This window comes from Lepidochelys kempii, chromosome 13, assembly GCF_965140265.1.
Source record: "Lepidochelys kempii isolate rLepKem1 chromosome 13, rLepKem1.hap2, whole genome shotgun sequence".
Lineage (NCBI taxonomy): Eukaryota > Metazoa > Chordata > Testudines > Cheloniidae > Lepidochelys > Lepidochelys kempii.
In genome coordinates, this window is record NC_133268.1 from 34,651,158 (window position 1) to 34,672,412 (window position 21,255).

General features: G+C 53.8%; 1 protein-coding gene across 3 annotated transcripts; it reads left to right on the forward strand.

The window, feature by feature from the left end:
- Positions 1–7,654: 7,654 nt before the first annotated feature.
- Positions 7,655–14,185, forward strand: LOC140896609 (uncharacterized). 3 transcript variants are annotated; one of them, XM_073308503.1, is made up of 2 exons: positions 7,655–7,769; positions 11,600–14,185. In XM_073308503.1, the coding sequence occupies exon 2, from the start codon at positions 11,611–11,613 to the stop codon at positions 12,640–12,642; it is 1,032 nt and encodes a 343-aa protein (XP_073164604.1). In that variant the 5' UTR covers positions 7,655–7,769; positions 11,600–11,610; the 3' UTR covers positions 12,643–14,185. The 3 variants fall into 3 exon arrangements, with proteins under 3 accessions (XP_073164604.1, XP_073164601.1, XP_073164603.1); XM_073308500.1 differs by lacking the exon at positions 7,655–7,769 and adding an exon at positions 7,776–7,923; XM_073308502.1 differs by lacking the exon at positions 7,655–7,769 and adding an exon at positions 7,776–7,908.
- The last annotated feature ends 7,070 nt before the right edge of the window (positions 14,186–21,255 follow it).

Below are 21,255 nucleotides of genomic sequence, written 5' to 3' on the forward strand. Positions count from 1 at the left end.
GTCAAGGAATGGGATACAGAGCCTTCCCTCTTACAGGCACCACTTCCAACCTGGCCCTGTGTTAGTGGCATTGGCTAGCTCAGAGGGGACTGAGGAATGGCATGTGCAGCTGTTGCTCCTTTTGCCCTGAGTGCTTCGCTAATATTGCAGCTGTGGCCCATTAAAATAAATCGGGGAGTTCCCACGTCAAGCTATCGTTTCAGGCTCTCTGCAAACTCAAGTAGACTTGGCTGCCTCAGTTGCTCTCAGGTCACATTTGGAAGGTTTCCTTCTGAACCTTAACAGCTACAGACATAATTACACAAATATAGCCCTACCACATAATTAACAAACAAACAGAGGAACGCTAGCTCCAGCCTCGTTGCCTTTCTGGACACACATAAAAATGCAGCATGCATCACAAAGCATTAGCAAATCACACTGTACTCATTTTTAAAAGCAACACTACCCAAACTATTTCATAACGCTCTTCTTCCCCGACATTCCCTAGATCATAGAATCATAGAAGATTAGGGTTGGAAGGGACCTCAGGAGGTCATCTAGTCCAACCCCCTGCTCAAGGCAGGACCAACCCCAACTAAATCATCCCAGCCAGGGCTTGTCAAGCCCAGGGCTGGCAGAATGGAGCGGGTTGTGGTCGGGTGGCTCCACTTCTTGCCACCTGGTGAGTACAGGGCGGGCCTGACCCCACACTCACGGGGCGGCGGGAAGTGGAGTGACCCAGCCCCAGGCCGCTCCGATCTGCTCCCCTGGTTCCCAGCCTTCGGGTTTGGGGGGCAGAGGGAACCGCCCCCCAGCACTCACCAGCAGCTCGGCTGGGAGCCAGCGGCACAGAGCGGGCTGGGGCCGGGTCGCTCCAATTACCGCCGCCCAGCGAGTGCAGGGCAGGCACGACCCCTGCTGCAGTCCTCAGTGCAAGGGGTGGAGTGGCGGCGGGGCTGGGGCGGAGCAGAGGTGGGAAGAGGTGGGGCTGGGGCAGAGCAGGGGCCAGGGCCATGGGGAAGAGGCGGAGCAAGGGCTGCAGCCGCATGCAGCTGCGTAGGGCACCAGGAAATTTGGTGCCCTACACAGCTGCATATTTTCTGTATGGGTAGGGACGGCCCTGGTCACGCCTGGCCTTAAAAACCTCTAAGGAAGGAGATTCCACCACCACCCTAGGTAACCCCATTCCAGTGCTTCACCACCCTCCTAGAGAAATAGTGTTTCCTAATATCCAACCTAGGCCTCCCCCCAACACCGACCCCCGCAACTTGAGACCATTGCTCCTTGTTCTGGCGTCTGCCTCCACTGAGAACAGCCGAGCTCCATCCTCTCTGGAACCCCGCTTCAGGGAGTTGAAGGCTGCAAGCAAATCCCCCCTAACTCTTCTCTTCTGCAGACTAAATAAGCCCAGTTCCCTCAGCCTCTCCTCATAAGCCATGTGCCCCAGCCCCCTAATCATTTTCATTGCCTTCCGCTGGACTCTCTCCAATTTGTCCACATCCTTTCTGTAGTGGGGGGGCCCAAAACTGGACGCAATACTCCAGGTGTGGCCTCACCAGTGCCAAAGAGTGGGGAATAATCACTTCCCTCAATCTGCTGGCAACGCTCCTGCTAATGCAATCCTGACCCACAGGCACCTGCAAACACACCTCTTTTTTCTCCGCACTGCACCCCAGTGTACTCAGCCACTCATTCCCTCACCCCTCTAATCCCCCACCCCTCCCCTGGCTCCCCAACAACAACCTTTTCATGGCATGACCAGCGGCCCCTCTCCTGTGCCCTGGTGCCTGAAGCATCCATCTTCCCTCCTTACCTGGAAACATCAGCTCACAAGCACTTTTCTTCCTCCTCCCATTTACAGGTTGTGATTTTCAAAGGGATTTGAAAATCTCAATTCTCATTGGGCCTTCAAATTCCTTCAGCAGCTTTGCAAGTGGCAGGATTCACCGTGGAGGCACTATAAGGTGGGTAGAAAGCTGGCTAGATTGTCGGGCTCAACGGGTAGTAATCAATGGCTCCATGTCTAGTTGGCAGCCGGTATCAAGTGGAGTGCCCCATGGGTCGGTCCTGGGGCCGGTTTTGTTCAATATCTTCATAAATGATCTGGAGGATGGTGTGCATTGCACTCTCAGCAAATTTGCGGATGATACTAAACTGGGAGGAGTGGTAGATAGCTGGAGGGCAGGGATACGATACAGAGGGACCTAGACAAATTGGGGGACTGGGCCAAAAGAAATCTGATGAGGTTCAATAAGGATAAGTGCAGGGTCCTGCACTTAGGACGGAAGAACCCAATGCACAGCTACGGACTAGGGACCGAATGGCTAGGCAGCAGTTCTGCGGAAAAGGACCTAGGGGTGACAGTGGACGAGAAGCTGGATATGAGTCAGCGGTGTGCCCTTGTTGCCAAGAAGGCCAATGGCATTTTGGGATGTATAAGTAGGGGCATAGCGAGCAGATCGAGGGACGTGATCGTCCCCCTCTATTCGACATTGGTGAGGCCTCATCTGGAGTACTGTGTCCAGTTTTGGGCCCCACACTACAAGAAGGATGTGGATAAATTGGAGAGAGTCCAGCGAAGGGCAACAAAAATGATTAGGGGTCTGGAACACATGACTTATGAGGAGAGGCTGAGGGAACTGGGATTGTTTAGTCTGCGGAAGAGAAGAATGAGGGGGGATTTGAGAGCTGCTTTCAACTACCTGAGAGGTGGTTCCAGAGAGGATGGTTCTAGACTATTCTCAGTGGTGGAAGAGGACAGGACAAGGAGTAATGGTCTCAGGTTGCAGTGGGGGAGGTTTAGGTTGGATATTAGGAAAAACTTTTTCACTAGGAGCGTGGTGAAACACTGGAATGCGTTGCCTAGGGAGGTGGTGGAATCTCCTTCCTTAGAAGTTTTTAAGGTCAGGCTTGACAAAGCCCTGGCTGGGATGATTTAATTGGGGATGGGTCCTGCTTTTCAGCAGGGGGTTGGACTAGATGACCTCCTGAGGTCCCTTCCAACCCTGATATTCTATGATTCAGTGATTCTATGATTCCCACCCCCGAACTCAGTGTTGCGGTTCGTATCTTTCAGCAGGGGAAAAGGGTGTGTACGTAATGTTTAGGGGGCCCAGAAAGCATGTGTGCAAAGCCGGGACACTTGTTTTTCCTGGCGGGGGAATAATGACATATATAAGACACAGCCCGAATAGCGGGATGGCACCAATAATATCTGGACAGCATCGGGTGGGTGCAGCTACTCAGGACCTGCTGCTGCCTACCTGCTGGTGGGGCAGGTTTTGGGTTTCCGATCTGTTTTCTCTGGAATGCTTTGACCTTAAGGATAAAGGTGCTTCTTAGAAAGAAGGGAGCGGTAGTTTGACTGTGGTAATTATACACTTCACCCTCTCTGAGGAGCACAGTGAAGTAGGCTGACATTCCTGGGGATAGAGCTAGCAAAGGAGGGAGAGAGATGTGGGTCTCCGCCCAAGGGAGGCAACAGCTGAGCCAGAAGGCTGAGGGTGGGTGTCCTTGTTGGACCACGGAGTGGGGGACACAAATTGTGACACCCACACAACTTTACCGCTGCCCCCCTGGAATCGGCAAGCACCACAGGGAATTAGCCGTGTGCATGGCAGCTGCAGTCCCTGGGTTGGGTGCAGCCGAACGGTGAGGAGGTAAGACGGAGCGGCTTGGCAGAGCGGTGGTTGTGATATGAGGAGATCTGGAGATCAGTTTGAGGAGTGGGGCAGAGCTTGGTGATGGAGAAAATATGGAGGGGCCCTGCCCATCTTGGCTGGCCTCAGGTCCCTCGCCATGTGCATGATCACAGGACAGAGGCGCATGTGCAGCGCCAGGGACCCGGAACCCCTTGTCCCAGCACAGTGTTGCGTAGGTGTCGTCAGCAGAGGAGTACAGGGGTCTCCTTGCCAGGGGACTCACCAGCAGAGGGCCGGACGGTGCAGAGGGCAGCAGAGGGTGGGGGTGGGGATGGGGAAGGGGCAGCTATACTGTATAATGGGCACGAGGGGCAACAGAGTGTGGGGGTGGGGAAGGGGCGGCTATACTGTATAATGGGCACAAGGGGCAGCAGAGTGTGGGGGTGGGGAAGGGGCGGCTATACTGTATAATGGGCACAAGGGGCAGCAGAGTGTGGGGGTGGGGAAGGGGCGGCTATATTATATATTGGGCACGAGAGGCAGCAGAGGGTGGGGGTGGGGAAGGGACGGCAATACTGTATATTGGGCAGCACAGAGTGGACACCCCATGTCGATAAGCCGGCCTGGAGCAATAGCTCTGAGACATGTGAACGGCTCCATTCTGCTCAGCGGTTGTTCCCATTCCCCACCCCCAGTGGCACTGCTGCAGGGCCTGTTCCATGCACCGATGACGCCTGTTCTCAGCTCCTTCCCCCGCTCGCAGCCCTGTGTGCCTGGTGCCGTTCCCTGCATGCCCTTTATTAGTGCACATCAGAGCACCGGAGCATCCTCACCTGCTGGGGAACCCGCTCTCCTCTGGAAACGGGGGACTTATTGCTGCTCACGGCTGTTGTTTCAAAAGTAGGGGCATTAGTCCGGGCAGGGAGCCAGCTGTACAAGGGGACGTCCGCCCTGTGTCGGGGCAGTACGTGTAGAGCTGTGGTTGAGCTGGGCCCCTGCAAAGATCAGTGTAGCCACGGCCAGAGAGGTTATCCCCCTGCGTATGTCTTCAGGGTCCCAGCTGGGATTGTGCCAGGGGCTGCCCATGGCGCCCTGGCTACACTGCTATCTTTAGCGAGCGGGTTCGATCAAAGCTAGTGTCTCCACACGCTGCATCCCGATTGCTCTCTGGACAGATCCCAATTGTACAGTAACTTCGAAGGGCTCGGAGCTAAATGAGGCCTCCTTACATTTCCTGGATGAGTAACTCTAAGAAGTAACCACGACCTGCACAAACCTCATGGCTCGATCACTTGCTCTGTCCGTTAAGAGCCAGATTTTTAAAGGTATTTAGGCTTGTAGTAGGATTTTCAAAAGCATGTGGATGCTTCATTCTGATTGATTTCAATGAGTGCATTTGAAAATCCCACTAGGCAATAAAATTCCTTTAAAAATCTGCCCCTTCCTGACTTGTTCAATTGCTGATTCAATATAACAGGACTGTCCATTTGTTCATTGACTGGCTCAGCCCCAGTTGTTTTCCCAATTTGAGCAATGTATCTTCTAATATTGGGTTAGTTTCATAAAGCTGAAAAGGAGCCAGCCTTAATGAGAAGTTTAATTGCTTTTAAAGGCTTCCTTGTTTACTGATTTTTAATAACCCCCATAAAAAGCACACAGAGCTGGTTTTTCTTTCACATTCATGGCTGGGCCAGTAACTCTGTGTATTTGAGGGCCCCCGCAGACTCTAGCTCTTACTCCAGGGTAATCCACGTGGCTTCGCCATCTCCTTAGACTGGACCCCTGGGCCTGAAGCCCCCCTGCTGCAACCCATGAGCTCTGCCCAGCAAGTCCATGAGAGACAGCCCCCGACGGAGACTTGGCCGCGCTGCCGGGATGAACGCGCCTAGCCCAGCATTGGCAGTGACGGTCACACGGCGCTGTCAGAACAGTCGGGTTCATGAGTCACCTGGACACAGACTAGGACGTCCTTAGGGTAGCACAGAGAGATGAAGGGTGAAGTGTAGACCGTGCTGGGTAGTCCAGAGCCCTGCCAAGCTGAAGGGAACCCCTTGGTTCAAGCGCTGCCTGACCTCCAGGTGAGAGCCCCGACTTCTCCCAGGCCCCAGCTCTCATCCTCCACCTCACACCTCCCAGTCCTTTCTTCTCCTGCTGGGGGGTTGTTCAACTTCCCTGCAGAGAGGTGGGGCAGTCCATGCCCCTCGCGGTCCTTGGGTGCTAGGTGTTGGCTCCTCGGGGTTGTCTTCTCAGATGCTCCCCTGAGATGGAGACTTAGGGTCAGATGGCTAGGGGACACCCACACTTATGTGTCTCAGTCTGCCCAGGGAGCCAGCAGTCCCCTTTCACTCATGGTGCAACAACACAGCACATAGGGGAAACTGAGGCACAGCCAGGCCTCATAAACATATTACAGAATATTCCCACATTGTCACACGCTTCAGCGGGCAGATGCCCTGGGAAACGATCGGCAAAGGGAAGAGTTCAAGCAGCTGCTCTTGCGATTCCAGGAGATCTCAGCAAAAGACGCTTCTGGCTGTAGAGAACCCAAGTACCAGGCGCGCCGCCTGTTTTGGGGGCCAGTACAGGGTACCGGGCTGCTTACGGGGCTGTACAAAAGACACTGGATAGGCTCTTGGACAGGAGAGTTATACAGGAGTGTCACTGTACTTTGAATAGTCCAACCCAAAACCTAACGGGACCTGGCAACTTCTAGTAGACCACAGACAACTTGGTGGGACTTAGCTCCAGGGATACACTTGCCAAGGGCTGCGGTGGCAGCTCAGGCCCTGGCAGCTGGTTTTTGAAAAGCTCTGCCCTCGTTCAAACAGGAATCAATTTGGGGCAGCTCGCCATCCTGTGCTCTACAGGAGGTCAGACCAGAGGATCGCAATGGTCCCGTCTGGCCTTGGAATCTACGCGGCAAAGGAGCTCAGGTTTTCTAAAGCCAAACTCTTCTCTGCCCTGGAGGTCGGGGTTGGACTCCCCAGTTGGGTCCGGGTGATCGGTGTCAATCAGTTAATCACCGACATGGCCCCTGGAGGACATGCTCCTTTGGGGATGCCGATGCCCCTCCAGAGTTCAGCCTCTCCCTGCGCTGGGGTGATGCAGCTGCCAGGGAAGAGGATAAATATTCACTGACAAAAAACCGACAGCAATGCAGCGTTCCGGCTGCGTGGCAGTATACGGCGCCCTTCCGGAACACCGCTTGCAGCAAAACCGGCACCTCTGACGAGTTAAGGGACCAGCCTCCCCGGAGAACGAAACTCTCACGCAGGTTAGGCTTTGATTCCTGCTCCCCCAAAGACCTGCGGGGGGTGCCATGCACTCACAGGGGGTATTCCTCAAAGGAGCGAGACCACCATGCCAGCACCAGAGCTGTGGTTCAACCCCCCAGGTCTGGGCAAAAAAAGAATAAGTTGCAAAAATACATCAACGGTGAGAAAAGCTGGTATTTTTTTCCAGGCAGCCTGTATCTCAGGAACCTCTGGGTCAAATGACCCCAAATTTGGATCAGTAACCCTAAGGGGTGCGCCTTGGCAGAGGGTGAGAGGGGATGCAGTAGGGGGCATTCCACCCTTGGAATCAGAGCTGACCCAAATGCCCCAGCATGGTGCTGGGGGGCAGAGAGTGGGATGGGTGACTCAGGAAGGGGTGCTGTGCCCTGTTCTGTGCTGATGTTTGTGCATTTTTCTACAAAGCGCCCAGCCACTCCATTAACTCTGCCCTGGCAATGTGGGTTAATTCTGCTGCCGGGTTGCATCACAGAATTGAGGAAATCTGCCTCCCACGGTGCCATGAGGATGTGCATCCTGACCCGGCACCGGGACGCCACCCAGTGCTAGTCACTCCCCCCCCCAGCACCCCGGAGGGCACTGGGATGGGGACCCTAGTGCACAGCGAGGGGCAGGTCTTTGTGATAAGTGTGAGCAGAGTATGTCCCAACCACCCTGCCATGGGTCAGGGCAAAGCTTCCCCTTTCGATGGGGCGTTGCCGCTTCTTGTGGGCCTGGATTATGAAATACTTAACATCAGATATTTCTCTGCCACCAGTTCCCTCTTCTTTTAACTCTTATGCAGCCAGGGGGAGGCCAGCTCTGCAGACAGCTGGATCAATTCTCCGGGGGAAACAGAGGCACCAGCACTAGGGTGAGTGGGAGAGCATGGGAGAAGGGCACTGGTATAATCCAGGCAGGATTGTTCAGCAGTTTAGCTAGTAGAGAGGAATGGTAGGAAATGCACCAAAGAGGAGTTCAGACAAGGCTCTTCTCTCCTATACGTTCCAAAGGTTTGTACAAAGAAGGTGGGTGTTGTTTTACAGGGGGGGAAACTGAGGCAAAAAAAACTGAAGCTGCCTACAAGAGGTCAGTGGTTGAGCCAGGATGAGAATCTAGGGCTCATGAATCCCAGCCGGGGTCCCCCCCATCCCTTGTTCAAGACTACTTGGGATCCTGAGGGAATGGGGGAAGGGTGGTCCCCAAGAAGGGGGGATCCTGAAGGATTGGGGAAAGGGGAGGTCCCTGGGAAGGGGGATGCTGAAGGGATTGGGGGAAGGGGGTCCTCTGGAAGTGGGATCCTGAGGGGATTGGGGGAAGGGCAGTCCCCAGGAAGGGGGATCCTCAGGGGATTGGGGGAAGGGCAGTCCCCAGGAAGGGGGATCCTGAGGGAATGGGGAGGGGAGGTCCCACATGAGGGGGGAACGAAGGTTAAGCCATAGCCCATGCTGCCCATATCCCCCTGTACCATGGGAACAATGCTCCTTTATCTTGTTGGGAACATTTACCAGCCTGACTCCTGATCGTTGGGGTGCTCTCAGTACCTTGGCTTGCTTTCTTGGAGCGCTGATCCCCCATTCTCCAGCTAGCATCGGGGAGCCTTGAGTGCGACTATCCCCCCCAAATTCAAGTTTTGAGCTGGCCCCCCCAAACCCAGAGGCCATTTCTGAAAACTTTGGTTTGTCGTTGCAGTGGGTTTGGGAGCTAAAACATCAGGGACTGAAGAAGGGCAAAGTCTTGTTCTTAAAGGTATCTTTTAGAGCTGCTCCTCCCCACCCTGATCTCAGCTCCCCAGCCCTCCTCCTGGAATAGAGTCCTGTTCATCGCAGGTTCATGCTGGTTTATGGAGATTGTAATCTCTTCTCGGCTGGGACCCTCTCTTACTACATGTTTGTAAAATGCCTAGCAGAATAGGGCCATGATCTCAGCTGGGCCTATAGCTCTGGGCCAGGGGCAGCAGAGCCCGGGGCTGGGTCCAGCTGGAGAAAGTCCCCCCGGGGTGGGCACACAAAGACTTTCAATGAAAGTCTGTCCCTGGTGCAGGCCACAGCTGGGGAAGGAGAAGCTGCTGAGCCTGGGCTCCCAGCTCCCCCTGGAGGCTACAAAGCTCCACCCCCGTGTCTCTGTTCATTCTTTTTCCTGCTTCCTTTCTTCCTGCCGGTCCTCGTTCCCCCAGCCCATTCCTGGCTCCTTCTGCACCGACTTGAGCCGGGGTCCCCCATGCCCTTTTAAATTGCCTGGGCCTCTGGGCAGTTGCCCCCTTTGCCCCGCCCTGTCAGCGGGGCCTAGTTAAGGGGCTGATATGTATACTAAAGATTGCTAAAGACAGACTCTCCTAGCTTCTCCTGGGGATCTGGTTTCCTGTCTACTGTAGAGTCATTGTCAAAGATTGGGACTGGGGTTATTACCCGGTGTGTCTCCAGGCAGTAGAACAAAGAGGCGATGTCACATGTACATAGATGTTGTGACTAGAAACAACGCAGTGCTGCTCCTCCGTTACAGGTTTCCCTCGCCGCTGGTTGGCTCCCTTTTCTAAACCTGACAGGCATGAGGCAGTGGCCTCGTTTGCCTCGTTGGACTGGTCTGACTCCGCCTGTCCATGCCATGGAATTGCAATCTCAAAGACTTTGCATTTGCACACAAATCGAAATCCCCAGATGGAACAGGGAGGATTCTGAATTCTTCCGCTACCCTAGCTGTGCCCTTTGGGGAGGTGGATGAATTTCAGCGATGGGAGAACCCCGATGGAGAATTGCATAGCCGCAAGCTGTGGGAGTGGCGGGCCATTGGGACTGAGGTTATTACCCGGTGTGTCCCCAGGCAGTAGAACAAAGAGGCGATGTCACTGCGAGAGGACGACAAAGCACCAAGGAACCTTAATGCTGTGCTGACCTCATTGTTTTGGTCTGCTTTCCCCCACCGTGCTGTTCTCTCACATTGAGCTATTTCACAAGGCGGGAGGGAACAAAGACAAGATACACTGGGGTTGTGTCCTGGTACAGGCAGGGAGTGCTGTCACGTCCAGACTGGTATGGAATGTGGTTACCAAATCAGAGCCAAAAAAGGCATGCAACAAGTAACGGCTGGTGGGGGATATGTGCCATTCCCTCCAGCTAGTGGATATAAATACAGGCCTCCTAGATGAATGTGTGTGCAGCAGATTTGCTGTGGACGGTGCACACGCCACCATATTAATTGCTTCCCAAGAAGGGGGGTATGTATGTCTCCGTCCTGCCCTGTGCTGCTTTCCTTTAGCTCATCTGGTTAGCTGGTTAGCATGGCTGTTTGGGCTCATGAACATTTTTAATATTGATCCACAAGAGCAACTGGCTATATATCTGTCAGTCATCCTGAGGGGACTGGGGGAGAAGGGGGTCCCAGGACAGAGGGGATCCTGAGGGGATTGGGGGAAGTGCAGCCCCTGGGAACGGGGGATTCCTGGGTCCCCCTTCTCCTCCTGAGAATCCCCCGTTCCCAGGGGCTGCATTTCCCCCAATCCCCTCAGGATCCCCTCTGTCCTGGGACCCCCTTCTCCCCCTGAGAAAGGGGGATCCTGATGGGATGGGGGGGAAGGAGAGTCCCTGGGAACGGTGATCCTGAGGGAATGGGGGAAGGGTGGTTCCCCGGGAAGGGGGATCATGAGAGGAAGGGGGGGTCCCTTGGAAGGGGGATCCTGAGAGGATACGGGGAAGGGGAGTTCCTGCGAAGGGGGATCCTGAGGAGATGGGCGAAGGGTGGTCCCTGGGAAGGGGTGACCCTAAGGAGATTGGGGGAAGGGCGGTCCCCAGGAAGGGGGATCCTCAGGGGATTGGGGGAAGGGGTTCCCGGGGAACAGGGATCCTGAGGGGACTGGGGGTAGGGGGGTCCCAAGAGAGGGGGGAACAAAGGTTAAGCCATAGCCCATGCTGCCCATATCGCCCTGTACCATGGGAAAAATGCTCCTTTATCTCATTGGGAACATTTGCCAGCCTGACTCCTGACCATTGGGGTGCTCTAAGTACCCTGGCTTGCTTTCTCGGAGCGCTGATCCCCCATTCTCCAGCTAGCATCGGGAAGCCTTGAGTGCAACTATCCTCCAAAAATCAAGTTCTGAGCTGGCCCCCCCACACCCAGAGGCCATTTCTGAAAACTTTGGTTTGAATGTTGCAGCGGGTTTGGGAGCCTAAAGCGTCAGGGACTGAAGAAGGGCAAAGTCTTGTTCTTAATGGTATCGTTTAGAGCTGCTCCTCCCCACCCTGATCTCAGCTCCCCAGCCCTTATCCCGGGATAGGGTCCTGTTCATCACAGCCGTAGGTAGGGTGACCAGACATCCCAATAAAATCGGGATTGTCCCGATTTTTAGGTCTTTGTCCCACATCCCGACCGACGCACGGTCGGGATGCCATTTGTCCCGATATTGTGGCTTTGGCCGTTCCGGTGTTTTTTTGGGTGTTTTTTGCTTCGGGAACTCCGGCCATTATTTTTTTTTTTTTTTTTTTTTGCTTCCCCCATGTGTCCCGATATTTTCTCCGTTTCATCTGGTCACCCTAGCCATAGGCCCCACCATGCTGTCTTATGGAGATTGTAATCTCTTCTCAGCTGGGACCCTCTCTTACCACATGTATGTAAAATGCCTAGCAGAACAGGGCTGTGATCCCAGCTGCGGGCTCTAGGTGCCACTCCAATACAAAATAATTAATGGGAAGAAACTATTTTATCTTCTAGTGCTGAACACCATGCCTGCAATAGTCCCCAAGAGCAAAGCCCCGGGGGTCGATTTCTGCGGAGTGGGCGAGTATTACTACATCGTCCGCTCAGACCTGGGCTGCTACATGAGGTCGACCAATTTCAACCAAGGAAAAGATCTGAACGTGTATAGTCTGCACCCCTCCTGCCAGGGCGGGGAGCACTATCTCGCCTACCAGGATGACCTCTTCTACATCATCAAAGGAGGGTCTTATCGCCGTGTGTCCAACATGAACATGGACACAGCAGCCGTAGTCTACAATCTCCACCCCAATTGCCAGGGAGGAGACCACTATCTCTCAGCCTTTGGGCACTTCTACATTGTCTTCCAGAGCAAAGGTGTCTACCGCAAGGTCACCAACATGAACACCGATTCTGATGCTGTCGAATACAGCCTCCACCCGTCCTGCAGAGATGGCCTCTATTACTGGGGTGTCAGGGGCTATTATTATTTTGTCAAGCCCCATGACGAATGGGGGATCCAGTATTATCGAACCACCAATTTTCACGAGAACGTGGATGCCGTAACCTATTCCTTCCACCCGGATGTGGTCAACTTCCTCCCTGGTGGGTTGGCTATCACCCAGGGTTCAGCTTTCGGCACCTGGGAGGCCATCAAGACCATCTCCAATGATTCCAACACGCCCATCACCTGGAACAAGAAGATCACCAGGAAGGTGGGCTATGCCAAGGAGAAGATGAGCAGCATAGAGCACAACTGGAACGTGAGCATCTCAGCATCATACCAGTCAGGAGCCCTCACCGAAGCCATTGCCAAGTACCAGTTCTCCCTCACTACTCAATACGGCGGGAAAAGCGTCAACACGGAGAAGGAGAACTGGAGCGAGGCCACCGACGTGGAAGAGTCTGTCAGCCTGACCCTGCAGCCAAGAGAGAAGATCTACATATGGCAGTACCAGCTGGGCCTGGGCAAGAAAAGCGTCTTGTTCTGCCGTGACATGAAATTCAACGACAATCCAAACCCACCTACTGAAGTCCCCCTCCCGCCTTTTAACCAGTGATCTGAAATAGGGAGCTCCCAGGAATACCTAAGGGCCCGCTCGCTGCCTTGCAGTATTGCTAAGAATTGGGGTTGTCGGGGGTATATTTAGGGTTAGTATTTTACAGTAGTCGTAGTGGCTTTGCAGTGCAGGGTGTTTAGTGAGGCCCAGTCTGCCCTTAGGAATAGCAACTAGGATTAAGATACAGAGACACAACCCTGCAATCTACCATAATGATCGTACCATGGGCTTCCAGAAAACCGGTTGCCAACGGGTTTGCAGCTAACATGGCTGGAAAAGCATTTCCTGAGCCAGCATGGACAGAGCATTTTTTCACTCTTTGACTAGAAGGATCAACGCTGCAGCATCCCCACCCAGCCGAGCCATGCTGAGCACATACTATTACTCCCAGGGGGATTCTGCACCAAAAAATTAAAAATTCTGCACCAAAAAATTTAAAATTCTGGGCAGAATATTTTAAAATTCTGCAAAATATCACATATATTATTTATCAAAATAACACGATTTAATCACACCAGTTTCAATTATTTTCATAATTTATTTCAAAATACCTGTAACAACACAGACACACAAAAAATTCCCCGTTTCTCTGCCCCCTTCCCGGCAGAGCCAAGGAGAGGGGCCAGACACTCGCACCCCCTCCCCGCAGAGCCCAGGAATCCAGAGGAACAAACAGCCTGATGCTGGGTCCCGAGCTTGTGTGGAGTTTCCTGCACGCTGCCTCCTTCTTACATGGGGTGCGGGGAACTGCTGCTGCTGGGAACCCTCCAGTTCCTCCCCCACCTCTTACCAGCAATGTCCTCTATGTGCGAGCTGGGCTCTGCCGGGTCCAGAAGCCCGTAGTGGTGGCCAGCAGCTCTGCAGCCCATTTCTACTCGGGGGGAGGAAAGGAAATTCTGTGTGCACAACATTAATTTTTGTGCAAATTCTGCATTGCACAGTGGTGCAGAATTCCCCCAGGAGTAACATACACACCAGTTTCAGGCGGGTTTGTACTTAACAGGGCTCCACCGTGCCTCCGCTGCTACTCCCCGCGCTAACACAGGTGCATTGCTATTTGCACTCGCAGGAGTATATGTGCATGAGCGAATGACACCCCTACCTCATAGTGCTGCCGTCGCTCTGGTTCCACTCTCCTGTCACATGGGATCAAGAGGTTTGCTCAGGGAGCGCTGTGATTACGCCTCTGCAAGCTGGGATTTTAGGCAGGATTTCGGTGGCTCACTCCCAGACATAAAATCAGCTCTGGGATTGGGAAGTAACCCTTACACAGCAGGCAGAGATCACCACCCTTCAGTGATCTGCACAGATCACAGGTGAAAAGGGTGGGGGAAGAGCCTCAGTGTGTTTTCTCAGTCACATAGGATTGTGTGTAGTTTTATTTTGTGCCTGTTGTTACTTCTGGCTATGAATTAGCCAAGTCAGTTTTCTCAAGGGCTCGTCTTTACTAGAAGCTGCGACCAAAGACTCCAATTTCACATAAATAACTTTGTATCAACAAAATTATCCAAAGCGTAAAATAAAGTGACTCCTGCCGTGTTTCTTCCTTTTGTTCGTGTGCATGTTACTTAACGGGAGGTGTGCTGGAGGGGAGGGATCGGGACTCATTGCCCAGCCGGCTTCATAAATTCCGTTCCTAAAAACTGGACAATGCGTTGCAGCACGTGGGGCAAAACTGTCCACTAGGCAAGAGAAATGAGATCAGGACGAAGGACAAGTTTGGGGTTCTTTCCAATGAGCTTCAGAGCTCAGGGCATCTGGGGAATGGAATATGGAGCCTTTCATCTCTAGGTCCCCAACCTAGCTCCAGATCAGGGTGAAAGGCTCCTCCAGAGAGACTGGGCAGCAGACTATGCAGCCTTTCACCTCTAGGATGCCAAGTGAAATCCAGCCCAGCTGAGGATGTGCTGGCTCAGCGGAGCGTTTGTGTCAAGGAATGGGATACAGAGCCTTCCCTCTTACAGGCACCACTTCCAACCTGGCCCTGTGTTAGTGGCATTGGCTAGCTCAGAGGGGACTGAGGAATGGCATGTGCAGCTGTTGCTCCTTTTGCCCTGAGTGCTTCGCTAATATTGCAGCTGTGGCCCATTAAAATAAATCGGGGAGTTCCCACGTCAAGCTATCGTTTCAGGCTCTCTGCAAACTCAAGTAGACTTGGCTGCCTCAGTTGCTCTCAGGTCACATTTGGAAGGTTTCCTTCTGAACCTTAACAGCTACAGACATAATTACACAAATATAGCCCTACCACATAATTAACAAACAAACAGAGGAACGCTAGCTCCAGCCTCGTTGCCTTTCTGGACACACATAAAAATGCAGCATGCATCACAAAGCATTAGCAAATCACACTGTACTCATTTTTAAAAGCAACACTACCCAAACTATTTCATAACGCTCTTCTTCCCCGACATTCCCTAGATCATAGAATCATAGAAGATTAGGGTTGGAAGGGACCTCAGGAGGTCATCTAGTCCAACCCCCTGCTCAAGGCAGGACCAACCCCAACTAAATCATCCCAGCCAGGGCTTGTCAAGCCCAGGGCTGGCAGAATGGAGCGGGTTGTGGTCGGGTGGCTCCACTTCTTGCCACCTGGTGAGTACAGGGCGGGCCTGACCCCACACTCACGGGGCGGCGGGAAGTGGAGTGACCCAGCCCCAGGCCGCTCCGATCTGCTCCCCTGGTTCCCAGCCTTCGGGTTTGGGGGGCAGAGGGAACCGCCCCCCAGCACTCACCAGCAGCTCGGCTGGGAGCCAGCGGCACAGAGCGGGCTGGGGCCGGGTCGCTCCAATTACCGCCGCCCAGCGAGTGCAGGGCAGGCACGACCCCTGCTGCAGTCCTCAGTGCAAGGGGTGGAGTGGCGGCGGGGCTGGGGCGGAGCAGAGGTGGGAAGAGGTGGGGCTGGGGCAGAGCAGGGGCCAGGGCCATGGGGAAGAGGCGGAGCAAGGGCTGCAGCCGCATGCAGCTGCGTAGGGCACCAGGAAATTTGGTGCCCTACACAGCTGCATATTTTCTGTATGGGTAGGGACGGCCCTGGTCACGCCTGGCCTTAAAAACCTCTAAGGAAGGAGATTCCACCACCACCCTAGGTAACCCCATTCCAGTGCTTCACCACCCTCCTAGAGAAATAGTGTTTCCTAATATCCAACCTAGGCCTCCCCCCAACACCGACCCCCGCAACTTGAGACCATTGCTCCTTGTTCTGGCGTCTGCCTCCACTGAGAACAGCCGAGCTCCATCCTCTCTGGAACCCCGCTTCAGGGAGTTGAAGGCTGCAAGCAAATCCCCCCTAACTCTTCTCTTCTGCAGACTAAATAAGCCCAGTTCCCTCAGCCTCTCCTCATAAGCCATGTGCCCCAGCCCCCTAATCATTTTCATTGCCTTCCGCTGGACTCTCTCCAATTTGTCCACATCCTTTCTGTAGTGGGGGGGCCCAAAACTGGACGCAATACTCCAGGTGTGGCCTCACCAGTGCCAAAGAGTGGGGAATAATCACTTCCCTCAATCTGCTGGCAACGCTCCTGCTAATGCAATCCTGACCCACAGGCACCTGCAAACACACCTCTTTTTTCTCCGCACTGCACCCCAGTGTACTCAGCCACTCATTCCCTCACCCCTCTAATCCCCCACCCCTCCCCTGGCTCCCCAACAACAACCTTTTCATGGCATGACCAGCGGCCCCTCTCCTGTGCCCTGGTGCCTGAAGCATCCATCTTCCCTCCTTACCTGGAAACATCAGCTCACAAGCACTTTTCTTCCTCCTCCCATTTACAGGTTGTGATTTTCAAAGGGATTTGAAAATCTCAATTCTCATTGGGCCTTCAAATTCCTTCAGCAGCTTTGCAAGTGGCAGGATTCACCGTGGAGGCACTATAAGGTGGGTAGAAAGCTGGCTAGATTGTCGGGCTCAACGGGTAGTAATCAATGGCTCCATGTCTAGTTGGCAGCCGGTATCAAGTGGAGTGCCCCATGGGTCGGTCCTGGGGCCGGTTTTGTTCAATATCTTCATAAATGATCTGGAGGATGGTGTGCATTGCACTCTCAGCAAATTTGCGGATGATACTAAACTGGGAGGAGTGGTAGATAGCTGGAGGGCAGGGATACGATACAGAGGGACCTAGACAAATTGGGGGACTGGGCCAAAAGAAATCTGATGAGGTTCAATAAGGATAAGTGCAGGGTCCTGCACTTAGGACGGAAGAACCCAATGCACAGCTACGGACTAGGGACCGAATGGCTAGGCAGCAGTTCTGCGGAAAAGGACCTAGGGGTGACAGTGGACGAGAAGCTGGATATGAGTCAGCGGTGTGCCCTTGTTGCCAAGAAGGCCAATGGCATTTTGGGATGTATAAGTAGGGGCATAGCGAGCAGATCGAGGGACGTGATCGTCCCCCTCTATTCGACATTGGTGAGGCCTCATCTGGAGTACTGTGTCCAGTTTTGGGCCCCACACTACAAGAAGGATGTGGATAAATTGGAGAGAGTCCAGCGAAGGGCAACAAAAATGATTAGGGGTCTGGAACACATGACTTATGAGGAGAGGCTGAGGGAACTGGGATTGTTTAGTCTGCGGAAGAGAAGAATGAGGGGGGATTTGAGAGCTGCTTTCAACTACCTGAGAGGTGGTTCCAGAGAGGATGGTTCTAGACTATTCTCAGTGGTGGAAGAGGACAGGACAAGGAGTAATGGTCTCAGGTTGCAGTGGGGGAGGTTTAGGTTGGATATTAGGAAAAACTTTTTCACTAGGAGCGTGGTGAAACACTGGAATGCGTTGCCTAGGGAGGTGGTGGAATCTCCTTCCTTAGAAGTTTTTAAGGTCAGGCTTGACAAAGCCCTGGCTGGGATGATTTAATTGGGGATGGGTCCTGCTTTTCAGCAGGGGGTTGGACTAGATGACCTCCTGAGGTCCCTTCCAACCCTGATATTCTATGATTCAGTGATTCTATGATTCCCACCCCCGAACTCAGTGTTGCGGTTCGTATCTTTCAGCAGGGGAAAAGGGTGTGTACGTAATGTTTAGGGGGCCCAGAAAGCATGTGTGCAAAGCCGGGACACTTGTTTTTCCTGGCGGGGGAATAATGACATATATAAGACACAGCCCGAATAGCGGGATGGCACCAATAATATCTGGACAGCATCGGGTGGGTGCAGCTACTCAGGACCTGCTGCTGCCTACCTGCTGGTGGGGCAGGTTTTGGGTTTCCGATCTGTTTTCTCTGGAATGCTTTGACCTTAAGGATAAAGGTGCTTCTTAGAAAGAAGGGAGCGGTAGTTTGACTGTGGTAATTATACACTTCACCCTCTCTGAGGAGCACAGTGAAGTAGGCTGACATTCCTGGGGATAGAGCTAGCAAAGGAGGGAGAGAGATGTGGGTCTCCGCCCAAGGGAGGCAACAGCTGAGCCAGAAGGCTGAGGGTGGGTGTCCTTGTTGGACCACGGAGTGGGGGACACAAATTGTGACACCCACACAACTTTACCGCTGCCCCCCTGGAATCGGCAAGCACCACAGGGAATTAGCCGTGTGCATGGCAGCTGCAGTCCCTGGGTTGGGTGCAGCCGAACGGTGAGGAGGTAAGACGGAGCGGCTTGGCAGAGCGGTGGTTGTGATATGAGGAGATCTGGAGATCAGTTTGAGGAGTGGGGCAGAGCTTGGTGATGGAGAAAATATGGAGGGGCCCTGCCCATCTTGGCTGGCCTCAGGTCCCTCGCCATGTGCATGATCACAGGACAGAGGCGCATGTGCAGCGCCAGGGACCCGGAACCCCTTGTCCCAGCACAGTGTTGCGTAGGTGTCGTCAGCAGAGGAGTACAGGGGTCTCCTTGCCAGGGGACTCACCAGCAGAGGGCCGGACGGTGCAGAGGGCAGCAGAGGGTGGGGGTGGGGATGGGGAAGGGGCGGCTATACTGTATAATGGGCACGAGGGGCAACAGAGTGTGGGGGTGGGGAAGGGGTGGCTATACTGTATAATGGGCACAAGGGGCAGCAGAGTGTGGGGGTGGGGAAGGGGCGGCTATACTGTATAATGGGCACAAGGGGCAGCAGAGTGTGGGGGTGGGGAAGGGGCGGATATACTATATATTGGGCACGAGAGGCAGCAGATGGTGGGGGTGGGGAAGGGATGGCTATACTGTATAATGGGCACGAGGGGGAACAGAGGGTGGGGGTGGGGAAGGGATGGCTATACTGTATATTGGGCAGCACAGAGTGGACACCCCATGTCGATAAGCCGGCCTGGAGCAATAGCTCTGAGACATGTGAACGGCTCCATTCTGCTCAGCGGTTGTTCCCATTCCCCACCCCCAGTGGCACTGCTGCAGGGCCTGTTCCATGCACCGATGACGCCTGTTCTCAGCTCCTTCCCCCACTCGCAGCCCTGTGTGCCTGGTGCCGTTCCCTGCATGCCCTTTATTAGTGCACATCAGAGCACCGGAGCATCCTCACCTGCTGGGGAACCCGCTCTCCTCTGGAAACGGGGGACTTATTGCTGCTCACGGCTGTTGTTTCAAAAGTAGGGGCATTAGTCCGGGCAGGGAGCCAGCTGTACAAGGGGACGTCCGCCCTGTGTCGGGGCAGTACGTGTAGAGCTGTGGTTGAGCTGGGCCCCTGCAAAGATCAGTGTAGCCACGGCCAGAGAGGTTATCCCCCTGCGTATGTCTTCAGGGTCCCAGCTGGGATTGTGCCAGGGGCTGCCCATGGCGCCCTGGCTACACTGCTATCTTTAGCGAGCGGGTTCGATCAAAGCTAGTGTCTCCACACGCTGCATCCCGATTGCTCTCTGGACAGATCCCAATTGTACAGTAACTTCGAAGGGCTCGGAGCTAAATGAGGCCTCCTTACATTTCCTGGATAAGTAACTCTAAGAAGTAACCACGACCTGCACAAACCTCATGGCTCGATCACTTGCTCTGTCCGTTAAGAGCCAGATTTTTAAAGGTATTTAGGCTTGTAGTAGGATTTTCAAAAGCATGTGGATGCTTCATTCTGATTGATTTCAATGAGTGCATTTGAAAATCCCACTAGGCAATAAAATTCCTTTAAAAATCTGCCCCTTCCTGACTTGTTCAATTGCTGATACAATATAACAGGACTGTCCATTTGTTCATTGACTGGCTCAGCCCCAGTTGTTTTCCCAATTTGAGCAATGTATCTTCTAATATTGGGTTAGTTTCATAAAGCTGAAAAGGAGCCAGCCTTAATGAGAAGTTTAATTGCTTTTAAAGGCTTCCTTGTTTACTGATTTTTAATAACCCCCATAAAGAGCACACAGAGCTGGTTTTTCTTTCACATTCATGGCTGGGCCAGTAACTCTGTGTATTTGAGGGCCCCCGCAGACTCTAGCTCTTACTCCAGGGTAATCCACGTGGCTTCGCCATCTCCTTAGACTGGACCCCTGGGCCTGAAGCCCCCCTGCTGCAACCCATGAGCTCTGCCCAGCAAGTCCATGAGAGACAGCCCCCGACGGAGACTTGGCCGCGCTGCCGGGATGAACGCGCCTAGCCCAGCATTGGCAGTGACGGTCACACGGCGCTGTCAGAACAGTCGGGTTCATGAGTCACCTGGACACAGACTAGGACGTCCTTAGGGTAGCACAGAGAGATGAAGGGTGAAGTGTAGACCGTGCTGGGTAGTCCAGAGCCCTGCCAAGCTGAAGGGAACCCCTTGGTTCAAGCGCTACCTGACCTCCAGGTGAGAGCCCCGACTTCTCCCAGGCCCCAGCTCTCATCCTCCACCTCACACCTCCCAGTCCTTTCTTCTCCTGCTGGGGGGTTGTTCAACTTCCCTGCAGAGAGGTGGGGCAGTCCATGCCCCTCGCGGTCCTTGGGTGCTAGGTGTTGGCTCCTCGGGGTTGTCTTCTCAGATGCTCCCCTGAGATGGAGACTTAGGGTCAGATGGCTAGGGGACACCCACACTTATGTGTCTCAGTCTGCCCAGGGAGCCAGCAGTCCCCTTTCACTCATGGTGCAACAACACAGCACATAGGGGAAACTGAGGCACAGCCAGGCCTCATAAACATATTACAGAATATTCCCACATTGTCACACGCTTCAGCGGGCAGATGCCCTGGGAAACGATCGGCAAAGGGAAGAGTTCAAGCAGCTGCTCTTGCGATTCCAGGAGATCTCAGCAAAAGACGCTTCTGGCTGTAGAGAACCCAAGTACCAGGCGCGCCGCCTGTTTTGGGGGCCAGTACAGGGTACCGGGCTGCTTACGGGGCTGTACAAAAGACACTGGATAGGCTCTTGGACAGGAGAGTTATACAGGAGTGTCACTGTACTTTGAATAGTCCAACCCAAAACCTAACGGGACCTGGCAACTTCTAGTAGACCACAGACAACTTGGTGGGACTTAGCTCCAGGGATACACTTGCCAAGGGCTGCGGTGGCAGCTCAGTCCCTGGCAGCTGGTTTTTGAAAAGCTCTGCCCTCGTTCAAACAGGAATCAATTTGGGGCAGCTCGCCATCCTGTGCTCTACAGGAGGTCAGACCAGAGGATCGCAATGGTCCCGTCTGGCCTTGGAATCTACGCGGCAAAGGAGCTCAGGTTTTCTAAAGCCAAACTCTTCTCTGCCCTGGAGGTCGGGGTTGGACTCCCCAGTTGGGTCCGGGTGATCGGT